Source organism: Panthera leo, chromosome D4 (assembly GCF_018350215.1).
Source record: "Panthera leo isolate Ple1 chromosome D4, P.leo_Ple1_pat1.1, whole genome shotgun sequence".
NCBI classification, from domain to species: domain Eukaryota; kingdom Metazoa; phylum Chordata; class Mammalia; order Carnivora; family Felidae; genus Panthera; species Panthera leo.
This window is the reverse complement of record NC_056691.1, coordinates 28,464,881-28,486,358: the sequence shown is the minus strand read 5'-3', so window position 1 is coordinate 28,486,358 and position 21,478 is coordinate 28,464,881. Positions and strand designations below refer to the sequence as shown.

The 21,478-nt window shown below is 44.0% G+C and overlaps 1 protein-coding gene and 1 pseudogene across 2 annotated transcripts; both read left to right on the top strand.

The window, feature by feature from the left end:
• Nucleotides 1-7,693: 7,693 nt before the first annotated feature.
• LOC122204538 lies at nt 7,694-15,324 on the top strand (annotated as a pseudogene).
• On the top strand, nt 15,195-18,055 carry LOC122204804 (procathepsin L-like). Of its 2 annotated transcripts, none has more exons than XM_042912505.1 (5): nt 15,195-15,300; nt 15,702-15,838; nt 16,133-16,255; nt 16,358-16,406; nt 17,962-18,055. In XM_042912505.1, the coding sequence occupies exons 2-5, from the start codon at nt 15,713-15,715 to the stop codon at nt 18,012-18,014; spliced, it is 351 nt and encodes a 116-aa protein (XP_042768439.1). In that variant the 5' UTR covers nt 15,195-15,300; nt 15,702-15,712; the 3' UTR covers nt 18,015-18,055. The 2 variants fall into 2 exon arrangements, with proteins under 2 accessions (XP_042768439.1, XP_042768438.1); XM_042912504.1 differs by having other exon boundaries at nt 16,355-16,406.
• Nucleotides 18,056-21,478: the final 3,423 nt, after the last annotated feature.

Genomic DNA, 21,478 nt, shown 5'->3' with positions numbered 1-21,478 from the left:
CAGGGCCACATGACCTTACAAACCTTATGCTCATTTGTGGTAGACGGACGCTTATGATATTACAAACCTGCAGGAGAAACTGGCTTTGGGGATCATCTCACTCTGTGCTGCTGCCATTCTAGCCCCCTGCCATCTTGATGACCCAGCTGACTGCCTACAGGACCCCTCCTTCACTGCAGGCTCTTCTCAGTATTGGTTAAGGGGACAGAGCCTTGTGACAGGCCCATGGCAATGACAGTCTTCATGTGACTATCATTGCTGTCTGCAGATGTGGAGATATTGCTAACAGTCTGATTTCTGGATACCTCACTGGGGGGTTAATAATAAATAAGCAATAATACATCTGTGCTCACAGTTAATAATAAATAAGCAATAATACATTTGTGCTCAGAAAAAAATCATGTGATTGGGATGTGAAGGAAGAATGACACCAGTTCATATTTTCCTGAGACTGCTAAAGAGTTGTTCTTCATTGAACCTGTATACATCTAAAATAGAGACAAGGAGGAAAAGAGGAAGACTATATGCTTTCTATTCACTTAGACTGGTTTGTACATGGCCACTTGTGGCAAAAAGTGACATGCCACATGATTCTATTTTAAGAATTGATTACCCACTACAGGTCATTATAGACAGTACTAATCTGTTGTTGTTTTTTTTTTTTTTAATATTAAAGACAAAGCAAAAACTCTCGTAATGAGTTGAGTTCTACCACAGAGAAGTCCTCAGAACAATTTGAATCTGTAGATTCCCAACTAACACATCCAGTGTGGGCTAGGATGGGTGTGTGGGGGAGTACTCTCACACACTGTGTGAAGGTATAAATTGGCTTAGGATTTTTAGAGGGCAATTAGAAGATATCTGCAAAATTTTAATGGGAATACTAATTGATTTAGTATGTTCCCCAAGAATCTAAAGAAGTATCCACACACATGGACAAGAATATTTGTACAACACTTATATTGGAAAAATATCAATCTGAGGACAGGTCAACATCCCCCACCAGATATGTCCCTGTGGTAGAATTCCACATAACCATATAAAAGAACCACATAGATCTACATGTACTGACATAAAGGATGAACATGCTATATGATTGAGTGAAAGTAAGTGGCATATAAGTTTTAATCTGATATACATGAAAAAAGGAATCACTCAGTTTAATTTACTCCTTCCTTAGGCAATGGATTACATAGAAAAAAAGCCTGATAAACATTGTACAGGCTATTTTTTTTTTTTTTTTTTTTTTGATTTCCACTAATCCCTCTGCTGCTCCAAGTTAAGCTTTGATGTCCAGAATCCCTTCAAGTTTTTTCAGCTTCTATCCTGTCTGGTGGAGAAGAGCAGCCATCTTCACCTCTCACGCCAAACAATCCTGTTCTTGGGCCTCAAAAGGGAAGCCCAGAAGAGTAGTGTTGTCTGTGCATCCAGCCCTACGGAGGCTTGCACCCATATGTGGAAATCAGGACTCATCTCTTAGCCATGCATAAAGTCTGTCTTAGTTTGTGCAAGTGGGCTGTTGGCAGAGTACCATTGGCTAGGGAGCTTATAAAGAACAGACTTTCTTTCTCAAAGTTCTAGAAGCTGAAAGTCTGAGACGAAGGCAGTCATTGAGAGGCAGACAAAACCTGAAGTTCCGTCACCTGGGGAAACACATTTGTGCCGAGTGGCCTGAAGGAAGTGTCTGTCATGGAAATTACATTCCTTTCAGATTTGGACTAAGTGTCCACCCAAATTTACTTAAAGTCTGCAGGTTTTGTTAGTGTTTGAGTTTTCTGGAATTAAATATTGAAAGGCATTTATATAATTGACCACAACTCAAAATTGACAACTGAGCACTTGGAGCAGAATTATCCAGCAGCCCTGCTGATTGCGTTGTAAGACACCTACACAAGTGTGTCAGCCATCACGAAGCAGGCACATAAACACCAGTGAACAGTGCACCACAGAAATGGTCTCTGCTTGATGGAAGCATTGGGACAAAACTGAGAATAGATTAATTTGAGGTGAAGTCTCTGAGTCACAGCTACCTTCAACTTTCTTAGGTGGTCAAATTGAGATTTAATTTAAATTGCTAAGGTGTTCTCTTCAGGGTACTTGATCTCTTCTCTGCTGCTCAGCAGGAATTGATTGTCCTGATCATGTACCCTTCATTCCAAATGATGGAATCCAGCAATTTTGCTGTACTTTCTCAGTGAATGAGCCATAAAGAGAAAAGCCGTGTGGCTGGCATTTCCATCTCACTAGACATTGTTTTAGAATAGGGAATAAATTACAAAGAAAGTGATCAAGGATTATAAGACCCCCATCGAGTGGCCAGATGACAGCATTTGCTAAGCCTCATTTGTCTGGCAAATCTATAAAGGTGGTATGGGAGATACAGGGAATGGAGGGTAGAAGGATTACAGACACCATAGCATAGAATTGTAATCACAATGCTGCCTTCAGAATGCACTGGGATAGGGGTACCTGGGTGGCTCATTCTGTTAAGCATCTGACTCTTGATTTCAGCTCAGGTCATGATCTCGTGAATTTGAATCTCACATCAGGCTCTGCACTTTGTTAGCTTGGAAACTACTTGGAATTCTCTCTCCCTTTCTCTCTGCCTCTACCCCACTCATGGTCTCTCTCTCTCTCAAAGTAAATGAATAAATAAACTTAAAAAATTTAAAAAAATCTCTAACCTACTTACAACTCACACCAACAAATGTGAATTTAACTATGCACTAGTTGTATAATGAAGGAAACAGCTTCAAATACCAGATTTCTGAACACTTAACATTTTTTAAAAATTCTAAAATATTCTGAGAAACAAGATTTTACTTAAAGGATTCACTGTCTCCAATAATTTGGTGTCCTGGACCATATAAGTAATCTAAATAAATGGTAAACATTTTAAAGAAAGATTTCCTCAAGATGCATAAACATATTATAAATCCTTGAAAGCCAGCACTATTGTGCAGTTTTTATTTTGTATGGAAAGACTTCGGTCATATAGTTCAGTAGAGATGAGGTCCCTCACAGGAGAGGAGAGAAACAGGCTTTCCAAACAGAAAAGTCAAATACAGAAGAAAAAACAGCTTTTCCCCTGAAGGAATGTCTGTTCCTGGGTCTCCCCTGCTTTTGCTCCTTTCCAGCATGTGCACACATCTTAGCTTCCCTGGGAGATGGTCTAACACTCCACTTCAGAAACACAGACTAAGGATCTAGGGGAAATTTTTATTGGCTTATGAATAAAATGTGAAATCAGTAACAAATGGTTCTTCTACAGCTTTAAATACGAAAAAATGCTATTTAAATCCTGTGTCAGCTGAGTATTTTATAATAATTTGCAGAAGAAAGTAAGGAAGATCCTGAGCTTCACAGGAGCTCATCCTGAGTTTGGACCGCTCTGTCTGCTAATGGCTGCCCTGTGGTTTCAGGCGAACCCAGGCTGCAGGCACTGGTGACCAGAGAAGCTGGAGGTCAGGTTTTCCTTTCCCAGCTGCTTTTCAGAGGGAGGCTTACTGTTGCCTCTTATTTCTACCACATCACCAAACACAGATAGTAGTCTATTTGGAGCACAGCTCTAGGGACAATAGATTCTTGGCTACTTTCTAAAGATTTTTTTTTTTCATAGAAAAGGCAGGTGTCTGCTCAATATCCGGATACAGATTTCCAATTTTTACAATGTAACTTTCATTTTTTGACTTGATCTTCACAATTTTGTGCTAACAAAGTTTTTATTGTTGTAACTATCATTTGCATAGAGTAAAATCAACAGAGCTTGAATGTATAGGTTGTTAAGTTTTGCTAAATGTATAACACCCATGGACCTATATCTTCCACATCAATGTATAAAAATCTCCATCATTCTAGAAAGTTCTGTTGTGCTCATTTCCAGCCAATACTTCCCCTGTAAGTAACTGCTGTTCTGATATCTATCACCATAGATTAATTTTGCCTGTTTAAATTCCATTTAAGAGACTTCTATAGTATGTTTTTTTCTCGTATGTGCTTTCTTTTTCTTGATATAGTATTTTTAAGATTCTTCTGTGTTTTTGCATGTAGAGATAGTTTGTTCTTTTTATTTTTATTTTATATTTTAATATTTATTTATTTATTTATTTATTTATTTATTTATTGTTTTGAAAGAGAGCCAGAGTGAGTGTGTGAGCGGGGGAGGGGCACAGAGAGAGAGGGAGAGATTGGATCTCAAGCAGGCTCTGTGCTGTCATCATGAAGCCTAATGCCAGGCTTGAACCCACAAATCAAGAATGGGATGCTTAGCCAACTCAGCCACCAAGGCTCCCTGATAGTTTGTTCTTTTTAATGTTTGAATATGAATGTACTATAGTGTGTTCCTCCATTCTTCTGTGGATGGACACCTCTCCATGTGTTTCTAATTGGGAGCTATTAAGAATAAAGCTGATGTGAGGCTGGTACAGGACAGCCCACTTACCGGGTGGTGTACCTGAAGTGATGCCACACTATGTCACCCAATAGAACCTGACCCCTGTGGGCTACAAGATCAGCCTTGGAAGCCAGGCAGACATCCATCCCAGTGCAGTTGATCAAAGCTTTCCCTTCTTATAGTTGCCTGGAGTGGGGCAGTGGGAGATGTGGGCTCTGCCTAACACCCCAAAAATATGGGGTAGTCTGGGAAAGAGGAGAAATGAGGGTGGCATCCATGTGGCCTCTGGGCCTGCAGTGACCTTGTCTAGATTTCCCATCACCCTTTGTTCCCCAAGTCCCACAGACCTGCACAGGGTTCCCCTTTCATAAAGGATTTGGAAGTGGCCACTGCGGAGAACATCCTGTCGTATGGAGGTTTCCTGAATGTTTGTGGCGGGTAATGAGGCAGAAGGGGATAAGGGTGACAGTACCTCCCCCACCACTAGGTACATCCTAGTGCACAGGACTAAAAGGAGGTTTGGGTGCACGTCTGATCAAATACAGGCTTTGATCGTACAGTCTCTTGTCCCAGGGCTGAGGGCACAGGCTCAGGGACCATGAACATGGCTGGGGCTGTCCCTCTGTAGCTGGGAACCACCCACCCCCAGATGGATGCCAAGGAGCAAGGGTAGAAGAGGTGCTCTGTCCTCTGCTTTCCCTCCCAAGGCCCCACCTTCCCACTGGGCACCCTGAGAAAAGGGACAGCCTGTGCATGTCCTCGGCAAGCTGGCAGGTAGAAAAGATGAGCACCTATGGGGAGGCAGAGAGAGAGAATGGCAGCATCAGTGGCCATCGGTGGCTCCAAATGGGCCCTTTGGTGGAAAAAGACACTCAAGCTCTTTAGAAAAAATAAAGTCAACCTCTAAATTATTCACTAACTTTAAAGAAATGCCAATGACCAATATGAAATTATAACAGAATGCACTAATAATCAAAGATGGGAACCTCAAAAGTGTTGCGTTAAGTGGAAGAAGCCAGGTACAAAAGAAAACAGACCATATGAGTCCATTTATATAGAATTCTAATAATGGCAAAACCATAGTGACAGAAGGCAAATCTGTGATTGCCAGGGGCCAGGCTTGCGGTTTGTGGCTGGGTGACAAGGGACAGGAGGGAACTCTGTGGAGGGATGGATGTGGTGCATATATCACTGGACACATTTGTTAAAACTCATCAAATGCTACATTAAAATTTGGTGAATTTTACACTTTGTACATAATGTTTCAGTAAAGCTGACATTGAAAAAGAAAAGATTTTTAATTTAAGCAAACTCATTATTTTAGACATTTTAACCCTTTGAAAAGATTTGACTCCTAGTCCAAGTCCTTCCTGTTATATTCTGTAGTTTATGAATGTGGATATGGAGGTCCAGAGAGAGAAGACGTGACTTAAAATCACATGTCCTGCTGGTGGTCAAGCCACATCTGGATTCCCCAGACCTTGTGTCTTATTAGCCTTTCTCTTCTGCCATCCTTCCCTTCACATGTAAACTGTGATCATGTCATGTCTCACATTGTCACCCGAACAAGTTACAGGCACCATAAAATATCTGGCAGATACATAGTCCTTAATGTTTGACGTATAGTAGAGGAGGAAGATAGTATTATTATATAGTATTATTTTCATTTTTCTATTGGAAGAATAGAAGCACAGACAGCTCAACTTACATGCCTGAGGGCACAGAAGTTAGTCACACTCGGTTTTCAATTGTACAATGGATAAGTAATTCTTACCTCATATGGTTGTTGCAAGGAGTGAATTAAATTAAATCAACCCTGTATGTGGAGTGCCTGGTGCATGAGTTCTCAATATACCATAAATGATGTTAACAGCAACATTTACGGTAATAAACATGATAATTATGAACACTATGGTGGACGTAATAATACTTGGATTTTATGATAGTAAAGTTGAAATTAGAACACTTTCCAAAGATATGCAAATGAACTGGTTTACAAGTTGTGAGGAAATGGACATTCTCAATTACTACAGTTGGGAGTGCACATTGGAATAAATACTTTCAGCAAGTAGTTCCATTTTAAAATTGTTTTTAAATGATATTTGTGCACATCTACAAAGATACATGTGCAAGATGTTCATTATAGTGTTGCAAAGGAAGAACAAAGATGATCTAAATACTCATCAGGAGGTGAAAAGGAGAATGTTAAAGGAATGCTCTCTGTATTGAGCTGATGGAGAGAGAGCATGGACCAGGAAGGATGTCCATGCTATAGTACTGGATCTGAAATGGAAGAGTTTGTAGAATTGATACCATTTATGATCCTAGACATTTTGCTAATTCCTTCAGTTGTGGGTGGGAGATGGATTTTGTACCCATTATGTTCAAAAGAACATTTTTCCCCCTGAGAAAGAACTCTAAGGTGGTGATGGCGTTTGACTAAACCTTCAAGGACTGAGGGGCACATGGCTGGTTGTTGGTGGAGCATGCGACTCTTGATCTTGGGGTTGAGTGGGAGCCCCATGTTGGGTGTAGAGATTCCTTAAAAATAAAATCTTAAAAAGGACCTCAAAGCCTGCACCAAATGCTACTGCCTGTCCTCTAGGATCAGAATATCAGCCCCTGTTTTCTCTGTGAACACAGAGGGACCTGCAAAAGGTGAATAGTGAGGTCGCCACAGGGACTCACTGGGTGGGTGAGGGGGTCAAGGAGTCCCTTCACTTGAAAATTAAGACCACACAGCAGGTAACAAATGAATGGGCTAGAGCTGAACCAGGTGGCAGACACTGGGTCCTGTGGCACATTTGATCCACGAGGGAGGGCACTGCATAGCCTTGGTTGGAATGTCTTCTATTTCACGTGGTTCAGGACTTCTCTTTTTTTGATAAAATCTGGAGCCTTTCTCAGGCTCCCCCTATCACCCTATCAGGGGGATGGGATGGCTACATTGAAACCTGGGGACCCACAAAGTGAGAAACTGCCAAAATTTTAGGTCAATGCTGCGGAAAGAAAGTGTAGAGCTATATATTATCTAAAGGGAATGTTTGCCTGCTGCTCCACTGGATGCAAGCTCCCCCAGTGCAGGGAATGTGTCAGTGTTTGTTCTTCTTTGATTCCTTAGTGCAGGGCTAGACATAAAAGGGACTCAATAAGGATTCATAGAATGAATGAATGGCAAAACATCATTTCCTGCACCCAGTCATTGTACTGTCATTATCCTGAGCTCCTGCCCTTCCTTCTCCAACACTTTATGCAATATCCCCAGGAGGAACAGAGTGCAGGTCATTTGCAAAGGAAGAGATGGAGAGGACCCCCAGTCCTGCAGATCTGGCTACAGAGCTATTGGTAAGAGCAAGGGCCAGTTGTTTATGTCACTCTGAGGTCAGGCCTGGCACTCTTGACCCCTGCTGTGTAAATTAAGTCTCAACTCCTCAAGATCCTTGTCTCACACCTACCACTTCCCCTGGGATGGAATGGAAACATGTTTTACAATTCTGTCACCTTTTTGGGGGGATTTCAAATCCATTTACAGGTTCAGGTGAGCACTGAGGTCATAATGAGATAAAACACCGAACTCCCCAGAGCCAGGCTCTCCACTTGGACTTTGATGCTTGCTCACCTGGCATCAGGCTGAAAGGAGAAGACAGGTGAGCCATGCTGGCGCCCTCAGCTGGACCTCCACATTTTCCTGTCCCACCAGCTTCCAGAGGGGTGATTGGATATTTCTTGGCCTAATTTTAGATGTGGGGCACATTTGGTATAAAAAGAGGCCATACTGTCTCCAGTGCATTTGTATCACATTCCAAGAAACAAGGAAGGCCATTCTTTGGAGCAGCCCCTGCCACCCAGCCTCTTGTCTGGCTGTTGCCTAGGCGTGCGGGTGTTCATACAGTGGCAGCTTAGTCCCCCTGTACAATCTTATGGAGCTGGGTTATAAGGACAACTGTAAAACCCATGTATCAGCACGTGTACTTAGAGATCTTGAATGACTGAATGTGTTGAAGTCCATGGTACATTAAAAATTTTTATGCTTCTGGGATTATGTGGGACCTGAACTTCTCCACTGGCACGGGTCTGTTCATGCCAGCTCGCTCCTGCCTCTGTGTCTGCCTCCTTTGAGTGGGAGTTTGAGGTGTTGGATGCTCCAAATTGCTGGCAGCATCTGTATCTGGAAATTGGTGATGAGTCCCATGACTATCCTCATAGAGTGGCCATGTTTCCAGAACACAGAAATTGAAACATATGCAGAGATGTAAGTGCATATGATCACAGTCGTGTTAAGCTGCAAAATTCTGAAAATGATTATATTTATGGCAGATTAGTTGACATAGAAGAGGTGCGAAGGACTTACATCTCCACATAGAGTTCACTTCCTAATACAGGATCCACTTCTGGCTCATGGTTTGGTAGCACTAAAGCAGTTGTCATGCTAAACTGAGTTGTGCAGAAGGAATTGGTGAAAGGTGCATGGTACTGGCCAAAAAAAGACAACCGAGAGACAGAGTTTACATGGAGCAGTAGTAGGGAGACCCTGGGCTTTCCTCATCCCCAAACATAGCTATATTGAGGTCAGATCCCATGGAACACCCAGGGAATATATCTGTGGAGCAGCAGAAGGATCTCCACAGTTGGAGGGAGACAGTGTGGCAGATGCAAGGTGTGTGGATGTGCATTGGGGGAGAGAAAAACAGCGGTGCCGTGGAGGGAGGGAAGCCTTTCTGTGGAGAGACAAAAGGGAGAGAAAGAGAAGAGTTGAGAAAGTGTGGCACCAAGTTTGCACAAGAGGAAAATCTCTCTGGGCCATAGAATGGGGAGCAAGAAGTACCGAGTGTCTGCAGGGTTTTTTTTTGTGTTGTTTTGTTTTTGTTTGTTGTTTTTTGTGTTTTTCACACAGCATTTGGAGCTCAAACTCTGAGGTTTTGGAGCATGACTTTCTCTGGAGGGGATTGTGGCATGCGCTCCTGGGGAGGAGGGAGCCAGCCCTGGAGTGTAGAAATCTAGAAATCTAGAAATCTCCGGGGTGCACTGGGAGAGAACAGTCCCCTTCCTCTAGTGCTTTTAGAAGAGGGGTTATTGCCTCCCAGGGACAAAAGACCCCGCAGGCGCCAGCCAAAGACTTTCATCAGCACCCAGAGGGAATACAACCTTTGCTGCTTTCAGCAGTGCTACACCATAGTTTCTGCACACTGTGCAGGCATGGGGACAGCGTGGAGAGGCTCTACTCTGGAAGAGGGGAGTGGATCCACACCATGCCAAGTTCTTTAAGACTTCAGGTTTTGAATTCCAGCTGTGGGCCCAAGAAAAAATGCAGGAGAGTTGTGGTCTGTGAGGGCTGCCTGAATAGCTGGGGGGTGGGTGTCAAGATCCCTGGTCCTGGGAGGAGAGATTGGGGTGGTGCCATTTCCCCCCCAATATCAGCATGGTGGAACTTCAGAGAGCGACACGGAGGCCCCCAAGGCAGGCAGGAACCCCCAGTGCAGGGAGGATCTGCTTACACCAAACCCTGCCCCCCACCCCGTGCCTGGCAACTGCTTAGTTACTGGGGCAAGACTGCTCTGAGCGGAGGCAGCAACACAGCGGATCTCTCCTCCAGACCAGCACAGCCAGCACCGCGCATGCCCCAAGTATGCAGAAAATCAAGTGTCTCAAAATGATACCTGCACTTCTGGTGGAAATAGGACCAGGCTTACTTTTTATTCTTTTTTTTTTTTTTTTTTCCTTTGGAATCTGGCAAATAGTTTCTTTCTTTCTTTCTTTTTTAATTTTTTTAATGTTTATTTATTTTTGACAGAGAGAGAGAGACAGAGCATGAGCAGGGGAGGGGCAGAAAGAGAGGGAGACACAGAATCTGAAGCAGGCTCCAGGCTCTTAGCTGTCAGCACAGGGCTGATGCCGGGCTCGAACTCACAATCCGCGAGATCATGAGCTGAGCCGAAGTCCGATGTTCAACTGACTGAGCCACCCAGGCACCCCAGGCAAATAGTTTCTTGTTTGGTTTTTTCATTTCCTTTTCTCTCTCTCTCTCTTTTTTTTTTTTTGATCGGCTTTTTTATTCTTTTCTTTTTCTTTCTTTTTTCTCTTCTCCTTTTTCTTCCGCTTCCCCTCCCTCCCTCCTCCTCCTCCTTCTCCTCCTTCTTCTTTTCCCTTTCTTTTTCTTTGCAATCAGCTTTATAGTTTTTTGATTCTTTGCTTGGTATTTTTTGTTCTCTTTCCTTTTCTTGTTTTTGGGCATCAGGCTCCCTCCCCCCGCTTTTTTCCAGGCTTACTTCGACAAACAAATCAAAACACACCTATTAAAGGTCCAAACACTCTCCACTGCAAGCAAGGAAGAGCTCTGCAGAGGACTGACCAGTGGGATAGAGCAGCAAAAACACAACAGCAGAGTGCACACAGCATATGCCAGAAATACTTCCTGAAGTGCCAGGCCCTGGACAGTGTATGACCCCTTTTTTAAAAAATTTTTTTAACGTTTATTTATTTTTGAGACAGAGAGAGACAGAGCATGAACAGGGGAGGGGCAGAGAGAGAGGGAGACACAGAATCTGAAACAGGCTCCAGGCTCTGAGCTGTCAGCACAGAGGCCGACGCGGGGCTGGAACCCACAGACCGTGAGATCATGACCTGAGCTGAAGTCGGAAGCTTAACCGACCAAGCAACCCAGGCGCCCCTATGACCCCTTTTTAATACAGCATTACTTCCAGGTGCAGGAAGCATCAAGAGTTTTTAAAACACGCAAGAGACAGAAACTTAGCCAAAATGGCAAGATGGAGGTATTGTCCCTGAAAGACAACCGAGAGATGTTGTTTAAAGAAACAGGCTTCAGTGTGAAGTTGTAGTCAGAAGATGTGAAGTCCTGTTATGCAGTACAGTTACTGCAACTGGAAATTATCAATAGCGGTGAAACCAGAGCAATACCTCATTGTCATTATACTACCTGGCCAGATTTTGGAGTCCCTTAATCAACAGCCTCATCTCTCAATTTCATATTTAAAGTGAGAGAATGTGGTTCCTTGAATCCTGAACACGAGCCTGCAGTAATCCACTGCGGTGCAGGCGCTGGGCGGTCAGGCACCTTTTCTCTGGTAGATGCTTGTCTTGTTCTGATGGAAAAAGGAGATGATGTTACAGAAATAATTGTCACTAAATGTGAGAAAATATTCAGTGGGACTTATTCAGCCACCAGATCAACTCAGATTTCCATATGTGACTATCATAGAAGGAGAAAAATTTATAAAGGGAGATTCAAATGTACAGAAACGGTAGAAAGAGCTTTCTAAGGAAGACATGTCCTGCTTTTGATCATTCACCGATCAAAATAATGACTGAAAAAAGAGGGAATAGGATAGGCCTAGAAGAAAAACTGACAGGTAACAGGTATGCAGGACTAAACTCTAAAATGCAGGATACTACAGAGGAGAACAGCGTGAGTGTTCCACAGAAACACAGTCAAGAGGAACAAAAAACTAACATGGTTCCAAAGATGCAGCAGATGAAACAGAGGCTAATGAGACCGAATGTAAAGGAAAAATTTTTCCCAATTTTAAAAAGAAAAACAAAGAAACAGAAGTTTTCCCTAAAAATATATTTGAAGGAAAATTCTCCCTACTTGGAGAAAATTCTCCTTACTCTACTTACTTGGACATGGTCAGGCCAAGATGGATAGACACTTAAATGGTCATTACTTGAGTATATTCTGCAGCTATAAATTTTGAACGATTGATGTGCAAAGACCAGAAACAGACTCCGGAACCTACCTGTAGATTGCCTCCCATTTGCCTGTTTTCAAAGTAAACTTTACATCCAGGGAATGAAGAACACCACCAGCAGAAGACTTTGCAGAGCCCTCTAAGTGGATGTACTTGTAAGTTTTTTAATGTGTGTATGAAATGTAGAAAGATGTAAAAGAAATAAATCAGGAGAGACTACTTTGTACTGTATTGCCATTCCTACTGTATTTTTATACTTTTGGGCAGCATTAAGTACTTTTATTAAACAGAAAAAACATTTTTGAGCCTCTAGTCATTTCAATGCAATGTACTTTTGTAATCACATAAGAACTTCAGCCTTGGGGCACCTGGTGGTTCAGCTGGTTAAACGTCTAACTCTTGATTTCAGCTCAGGTCATGATCTCATAGTTTGTGGGTTTGAGCCCCTTGTCGGGCTCTGCACTGGCAGCATGGAGCCTACTTGGGAGTTTCTCTCTTTCCCTCTCTTTCTGCCCCTCCCCCACTCACGTTCCCTCTCTCTCTCAAAATAAATGAATGAACTTAAAAAAATAAAAAGAACTTCAGCCTCAAGTATGTTTGAGGAAGAAGAGCTTCTGTTTCCTCAGAGATCTTAAAATGAAATTTTTAATGAATCGATTTTTAAAAAATCATATGGGGTTGCCAGCACATTTCAGTAGGGAAAGAATGCTCTTTTCAACAAATAATGCTGGGGAAATCGAATATCCACATACCAAAGAATGAAGTTGGACCCCCTACTTTACACCACTGCAGAAATTGATACAAAATCAACCAAAGACCCAAATGTAAGAGGGAAAATGATAAAAAACTATGACAAAGACATAGAGGATGAGCTTCATGATTTTGGATTTAGTATTAATTTTTTGGACATCACTCAAAAGCACAGACAACCAAAGAAAAAATAGAGAAGTTGTACTTCATCAAAATTAAAAACTTTTGTGCATCCAGGGACACTACCAACTTGATGAAAAAGGGAATTCACAGACTTTGAGATTATCCTTGCAAATGATAGCAGACTGGAGCCCTGTCCAATGCTGATAGAAGTACCAAAGGGTGCATCCACTGTGGAACACAGGAAAAAAAATGAAACACAGAGTTATCCGATCCAGGAAAGCTACTTCTGGATTTATACCCCAAAGAATTCAACACATGAACTCAAACATTTGTACCACAACATTGACAGCACGTTATTCAAAATAGCCAGATGTGGAAATAACCCCTGTGTCCACGCAGCAATGACTAGAGAAACTAAACAGGGCACATTCACATAATGGAATATTACTCACCTCGAAAATAAAAGAAATTTAGACACATGTGACAACATGGATGAACGCTGAAGATATTGTGTTAAGTGAAGAACTCAGGCAAGGACAAATAGTACAAGATTCCACTTAAGTGTGAGGTACATGTGTCGAGTTCATCGAGATGGAAAATGCCATGGGGGTGCCAGGGACTGCTGAATGGAGAGTTATTGTTTAACTGGTACACTTTCGGTTTGGTGAGATAAAAAAGATCTAAAGATGGATGGTGGGGATGGTTGCACAGCAATGTGAGTGTACATGATGCCATTGAAATGTACACTTGAAAATAATTAAAATGGATATTTTAATGTTATGTACATATTACCCCAGTAAAAAAATATGCATGATTATACTTCTAAAAGGTTTGTTAATTTAATCTTAAACAGAAATTAGATTACTAATCCACATAAACTATGACTCCATTTTTATCAGAAGAATTCAAAATTTGCACAGAGAAAAAAGTGATGTGGGAAGGGAAGGGAGGTCATGATGATTCTTTTTCTTATGGGTATTTTATATAATAAATCTATCTTTTAAGTAATAAAAAAGGACAAACATGTATGTTTCTGGCTGTGTTCCTTAAATTCTTAATTATATAAATTAATATTTAATGTATATGTTTTCCCTCCATCTAAAACGTTTTCACAGATTGTCATTTAAATCTTGACATTAATCAAAATGTGTCCACATAGTACTATATCAACGATGGGTAGAACTGTTTTTGTGTGATTGTAAAAATTCATATCTAATAAATAAAGCCTTGCTATCTAAAAAAAAAAAAAAAGAATTTTGAATGTAATTAATGCCACTGAGTATATGCTTGCAAATATTACAAGGATAAATGTTATGTATATTTCTTCACAATAAAATTGTAAAAAATAAATAAATCCTGACATTAATTGTAAATTAGAGTAAAAATCATTGAAGTCGAAGTCATTAAAGCAAAGTTCTTAAATTAAATCTTTGAAAAAATACATTGGATACTGAGGAATATAACACAGAGAGTTGGGAGGAAAAAGCAGTTTCTACATTCTGCCTTTCCTCCTTTTATTAAGCAGATTTTTCTGTAAATAACTTGTTTCTGTCGATTTTGAGAAAGGCTTGAGAGGGAAGAATCCGTGACTGGGCGAGGCAGGACAGAAGCATAACAAAATGCCACGCCTTTCTTGGACACCCCTTCTGCCCAACCACTTTCCTTCCGAAGATTAGGTCTTGCCCCTGGCGTCCTGTATTTGGGGACTTCCACTTCACTCCAGATTCTTCCATAACCCAGAGGCATTCATCCTGAGACATTGATAACATCTCCCCCTGGTGGGCGATGCATTCCTCTCCCTGCCCCACCTTTGAGTGGAATAAACAGAAAGCACTAGACTAGATTATCCTGTTCTCAGCCTTCCTAGAGATCTTCATTCCAAACTCTAGGACTAAAGGACACGCAGAGTGATGCTGAAAACCCACTTGGGACTTCTTGCAAGCTTCTTTTCGGTGAACCACCGGCAGATCCCATGAATTCGGGGTAACTAGTAAATCCGGTCCCCAGGGAGGCTCTGGACCCCTCTGTTCCACCGTCTCAGCGCTGTCCTTGGTCCCCCAGCTCAACTCCCCTGAGTGCCCTGAGGCAGGCTCAGGCTGCTCTGGGACCAGGTGGAATCCAGTATGTTGGTCCTTTGATCTGAATTCCAGGGCACAGAGGCCCCGCCCACAGGCCAGCTCAGCCAATCGTGGGGAAGGAATGTGGTGGAGGCGGGGCCAGCAGGGTAGAATTCCGGGCGTTAAGTGGGAAGTTTAGGACCCACCATCAGGCTGTGAGACCCTCGGATCTGCGCCTCTGATTGTGCCTGTCCAGTTGCAGCTGCCACAGGTGATCTTCCCACGCCGGGCCTGAGCAGAGGGGCCACTCTGGGAACCAGCATGGCGGTCTGCCTTGGGGGTCGGGGGTTCGGGGGCTCCCAGGAGGCACTGTCCCCTGGACTGGCACCACCAGACGCGGTAGCCTGATCCCCACACGACTGGCCGCGGGGCCCACCCCTCCCTGCGTCAAGATCCAAGTACCCTGAAAGCTGCGGGAAGGTGACAGGTGGGGAGGAGGGCAGCAGGCCCCCAGAACATCCCAAACCCTCAGCCTTCCTCCACAGCCCTCTGTAAGACACTTGGGAGGATAAATGCAGTTCCACTTTAGAGGCTCTAACATCTCAGAAGAAAAGAGTATGGCTTTTTAGATGGTTTGGTCTAATAGGAAACTCATTTCTTTTCGCTGCCTAGGTTTTTGAAACATGCATCCTTCACTCTTCCTGGCCGCCCTTTGCCTGGGAATAGCTTCAGCTGCTCCACAAGTCGATCCAAATTTAGATGCACAATGGTTCCAGTGGAAAGCGGCACATGGGAAAATATATAATGTGGTTGGTAACATCTAACCTGTCCAGGGGGACCAACAGAGGACAATCTGTGCTGGTGGCAGTTCGTAGCAGAAAGTAGCTTCTTGAGGCCGCTCTTACGAAGGCAGTAAGCAGGGCCCCGTGACTGTGCACAACGTGGGCATATGTCCTGCTGTGTGGTTGCTGGAGAACAGCTCCCAGAAGCATCAGGCCATCCCTGGCTGTGGTTTCTCCCCCTTTCTGTCAGCACATTTACTTGGCACAGGTGAGCCGATTTTAAAAAGACATAAAGATGGTAAGTTATATGTTTGCCTTTAGGATGAAGAAGGATGGAGGAGAGCAGTGTGGGAGACGAATCTGAAGATGATTGAACAGCACAATCGGGAATACAATCAAGGGAAACACAGCTTCACAATGGCAATGAATGGCTTTGGTGACATGGTGAGTGTGGCATGGATTGCTGAACGTTTTGTTCTTTCTCTTTTCAGTACTTTGCCAAAAAAATCTCATGCTTGTCAACATTGTTCTTTCTTTTCCTAGAAGACCAATGACGAATTCAGGCACACAATGAATGGTCTTAAAATCCAGAAGGGTAAGAATGGAAAAGTGTTTCAAATACCTTCGTTTGTTGGTATCTCTGTGGACAGGAGAGAGATGGGCGATGTAAGTCCTATGAAGAATTGGGGGTAACAACTGATCAGGTCTCTCTTCAACAGTGAAGCCAGAAAGAAAGTGGCCCCTGCTAGGGCACACTGTGGTGCAGTATGCAGTTTGCTGTTTTAAAAGAGTTCTCAGATCAATGGGTTGTCAAAGTCTTGCTATTTGGTTTGTAGACTGAGAGTTTTAGAGGGTCAGCATGGTTCTTCTTGGGCTTTTAGTGCAACGGGTGCCCTTGCAGGACAGAAGTTCCAGAAAACCGGCAAACGTGTTGCAATGAGTGAGCCATGAAAAAGGCATTTTACAAATAGATGATGTGGCACAACTTTTGTGAAAGTAAACAAAAAAAAAAGCACATAATTAAGTACATGCATAGATAAAGAAAAAGGATAATTAATAGTTTCTTGGAGGGGTGCGGGTAGAATAAAAGAAAGGGATCCTTACTTTATCTCTGCTGCTTGACTCTTAAAACTATGAGAATGTATTCACATATAAGTTGTGTACATCATTTATTAATTCAGTTGGGCAGCAGATTTTATGATGTGCCTACCCTGTGCCAGGTCCTGTCCGAGTGCTGAGGACGGAGAGGTGAACAAAACAAAGATTCATGATCTGATTCATGATAGATTCAGTGCTGCTGTGTGGAGAGACACAATAGCAGCCTGAACAAACATAATGGAACACTATGCCAGATGGCGGCCATGCTATGGGAAAAACAAATCGGGGAATGGGAGAGCAGTACCAGGACAGGTTGTGTTAATTTTAATTCTGGGCAAAGACACACTTCTTGGAGAGGGTAACATTGCAGCCAAGGTCAGACGGAGGGGTGAAGCCTTGTATACATCTTGACAGGGAAGCAACAGAAAATACATAAAAAGGGCATTTAAACTAAAAGAATGTTTCTAAACATTAAAAAATACTATATACAAGATATCAAGCATCCTTTTCTAGGATCTCACTCTCGCCACCTCTAGGAATGGTCTGACTCACATTGGAGAGGTGGGCAGGAAAAGATAAGGGGGGCTGCCCCCCTCCCTGGTGAATGGCTGACCCCACCTGAGACTGTTTTCTGGCCTGTTCCCCAACAAAAGAGCTTCTCAAGCACCAGAGGGCTTTTTGTTTGCAAATGCAGCTCATGTCCCTGGAAGCTTCATTTGTCCTGCAAGTTAGGTTGACACCCAGGGCAGTGTGATGATCATGTGACAAAGGATCCCAGACTTCCTGGGACAATGTGGATGGTGGTCCAGGAAGTACAGGCCAGGACTACCCTCCTGCACTTGAGTGACCAAAGGAGAGCCAAGCTGCCCCAGGAGACCTGACTCTGGGGGCCAGCCCTCTAGCAAGAGGACTTGTTGTCAGAAGTCAGGACGTCAGTGACAAAAGGCCATCAGTATCCTTAGTATGAGGAGGGGTCTGGTGCCACAACCAAGACCTCCATGGTCTCCCGGGTCTCCCCCCATCTCTTTCTCATGCTCTTTTCTCCCTCACAGGGAAAAACAGGGGACACTTGATGTCATCGAGTGAAAGTGGCACTGAAGAGTAAAGAACATGTGAATAATCACAAGTTAAATAAAAAGAGAAGGAAGCAAAACATGTTTGGAGTGCATGTTTGTGTGTGAGGGAATGCTTCTCTGTCAGGTGTCCCTTGTCTCTGGTGTGGGACCCTGGCTGGGGCCTCACTGACATGACAGATGACTGGCAAGGGAGGGAAATGGTAGCAAACCTTCTGGAGTTCCCTTTTCTGCTTGGCAAATCCTTAATCCACTGCTCTGGTGACACCTCTGGTAAGCCATGTGGGTTTCTTAAACTTCTCTTACCTTGGCCTGCTGATTTCCCTGGGAGCCCAGCATCCTGTTGAGCTTGTGGACTCCTGAGATCTAGGTGGACACTGTGGGGGTATAACACAACCTTGTGGCCCTGATGGGTGGCCGAGAACCACTGTGACTGTGGGGATATAACATGGTCTTGCATCCCCGATGGGTGGCTGAGAACCACTGTGAGCTGACAGGTGTCTTACTCTTCCCATCTGGATGTTCAGTGAGCCTACTTGTCAAGGCTGATCTTGACTGCATGAGTCTAGTTGTGTTCCTGGGTTGCTGATAAGAGCACAAGGCTCCCTGTGTAGACCAGGTATGGTTGTTTCCTGGGGCTGATGAAACAAATGACCACAAACCCAGTGGCTTAAAGTAAAGGAAATGTGTTTTCTCACAGTCTGGAGGCCAGAATCCAAACCAAAGTGTCTGCAGGGCTATAGACCCTCTGAGAGCTTCAGGGGGTATCTTTGCCTCTTCAGCTCTGACAGTAAGTTTATTGTTAGGTTTCAGACAAGACTTTTAAAATTGAAATTTGTTTTCAGTGTTATTTCATGGCAATTGGCTTCTTTTCAATGTGCTTCTATGCATGATGGCCTCTGGGACTTTTCACAAGTTTAAATAAATATAAATGTCTTTGAAAAATGCAAGAACTTCTAACTTCTGCTTAATCATTTAGACATTGGGGAGGTCTCCATGCACTCAGCAGTGGCCATTGCTAGGTTGTCCTTGTGAACAGAAGTCCACGTTGCTGAGCCCATGACTAACCTCCATCCCTGCCACCATGGCCATTTTGTCCATGGGCCCATTGGGCGATGGCAGTGGTGTCTGTGTAAACAGGTTGACGCTATTCACAGAATGGGTCGCCCTACTCACTTGATTATTAAAATCCTCTTCTGCTCAGCTCACCCCTTGGTGACATTCTCTTGGGACACAAATATCTTCACATTTCACCCATTTAGAGATGTTTATCCACATACTTCCCCCCAAATTTCCTTGGAGCCTATTATCCAATCATTGTCCTTCTAAGTCCCTGGTCATCCTGCCAAACCATTGGCCAAGCTCACGAATCAGAATATGATCCCATGTCTGGCCATTTCTCCTTCTAAGCCAAGTGAACAGCTAAGTACACAGCTAGAAGTTCTGCCCCTGGTTAGGATCTCCATTTTTCACTGTCCTTCAGAGACGACCCAGAGGGACATCAGTGCCACACTCGTCCACTTTTAGGGGGCATCTGCCCATCGTGGAGAACCAACTGTAAGCCGGGCCTGAGTCTTCTCTTTTCTCTGTCGATAGACTGTATTGATTCCCTATCAGGCCATAGGAGCAGGTTGGGAAAGAGAAGTCCAGGGTGGGGGTGGGGTGTGGGCCCCTTCCTAAGGTAACTTACCTGTGCCTTCAGGGGTTACAGGGATTGGATGGTGCACATACCACCTCCACCTGATGCTGGAGTGCTGCTGTGTGTATCCAACTTCATGGCTTTGTGCATCATATAAGTTCCCTGCCTGATGCCATGTGTTTGCTGTTGTTGCTGGTAGCCTGCAAACCAATCTCTGAGTCCCAGGAAAACATAAGGATTTCCCTGTGGTGGCCCCTCCTGTGACCCAGCACCCAGGAGCAGATGTGGGAGTGTCAACAAGGCAAGTGGGCCCCCTTGAGAGCCAGCGTTACAACAGCCATCATTCAACCGTCCATGTGTGGCAGGTGCTGTGATTTTACAACATCCCAAAGATGGAGACGTTCCTGCAGGAAAGCGGGGCTCAGTGAGGCTACGCAAACGCTCATCAGTGCAGCGCCCAGAGTCACTCCTGAAATAAGAATGTCCTGTGGCCTTCAGTGGGCTCCGGGCTTCAGTGCCAACTCCTCACCAGCTGTGGGGTGGGGGTCCATCCCCGTGCTGAGCTCACCTGCTGTGCGGTGAGCCCGATCTCCTTCCAGGGGTCCCCACGGCCTGCTCCCTTCAGCGGAGTCTCCTGGACTCCATGTTCACTGAGACCCATGATTTGTTTGCTGCAGTCATTCCCTCAGAAGGCTCTAGACTCAGCTTCCTGATGAAGCAGAAAGGGAGAAGTTGGCTGCCATGTATTTCTAACCACATTCGTGTTTTTTAAAATAAATACATCCAAAGGGTGCCTGGGTGGCTCAGTCGGTTAAGCGTCTGACTTCAGCTCAGGTCATGATCTCACGGTCCGTGAGTTCGAGCCCCTCTTCAGGCTCTGTGCTGACAGCTCAGGGCCTGGAGCCTGCTTCGGATTCTGTGTCTCCCTCTCTCTCTGCCCCTCCCCTGCTCATGCTCTGTCTTTCTCTGTCTCAAAAATAAATACAAACATTAAAAAAATTTTTTTAATAAAATAAATATATTCTCAAATAAGTAACTGCCTGGAGTTGGGGACACCTGGTCCTGGAATCTGGTTCTTAAAAGTGGTTGAGGTGTCACAGGAGCGACCCTGGAGAATATGTCAGCAAGGACTTGTGGTAGGTTGTCAGGAGGAGCAGGTGATACCTACAGAGAAGCCAAGACAGTAGATGTATTTGCACTTATAAGTCGGGTCCCTGGAGGAGAGTGATCACACCAGGATCCGCGGATAAGGGAAAGGAAGAGGGCAATCTGTACATAGGAGCATCGTGTCACCAATTTCCTTTCCATGTCATTTCTTCTTGATGTTCCCAGTCTTTCTCACCAGGGTGCAGTGGGCATTTTGGGGTGAGTGGGACTTCCTGTCCTTGTAAGACATGAGGACCCCAAGCAGCTCCAGTTATAGTCTCCCCCCCCCATTCATTGAACTCAAAAACTGATTTTACACATTTCCTTACCCTCTGTAAGACCCCCTTTCCTGGATCCTAAACATATTCATGGGGAGAAGTTTGTATCTGCACAGCGGGTGTGTGTGTGTGTGGGGGGGGGGGGGGTGGCCTTAAATTGCCTGACCATTCCATAGGTTTCCCAGTGGGCCAAATTAGCAACAGAAACACCCCCTTGTTTTCTCCTCTAATCACGTAGAAGAGTCAGGAATGTATCTTTTAAAAACATTGTTGAAGAAGCCATGGGCTTCCTGTTCCAGAAATACAACCCAAGTCATCTTGTTGACCTGCAGGGGGCAGCAAAGGACTGGCCAGAGCACAGAGAGAGGCTACTTGGGTCCTGAGACAGCTCAGGGGGGCTGATCCTGGAGAGATGAGACCTTGCAGCCAGTGC

Bases quoted from the DNA above. Each gene is read 5' to 3' on its own strand.
- LOC122204804 (XM_042912504.1), top strand. From the start codon at position 15,713: ATGCATCCTTCACTCTTCCTGGCCGCCCTTTGCCTGGGAATAGCTTCA. The intron at 16,256-16,354 runs GTGAGTGTGGCA...TTCTTTTCCTAG, and splicing joins TGAATGGCTTTGGTGACATG to AAGACCAATGACGAATTCAG. The intron at 16,407-17,961 runs GTAAGAATGGAA...TCTCCCTCACAG, and splicing joins TGGTCTTAAAATCCAGAAGG to GGAAAAACAGGGGACACTTG.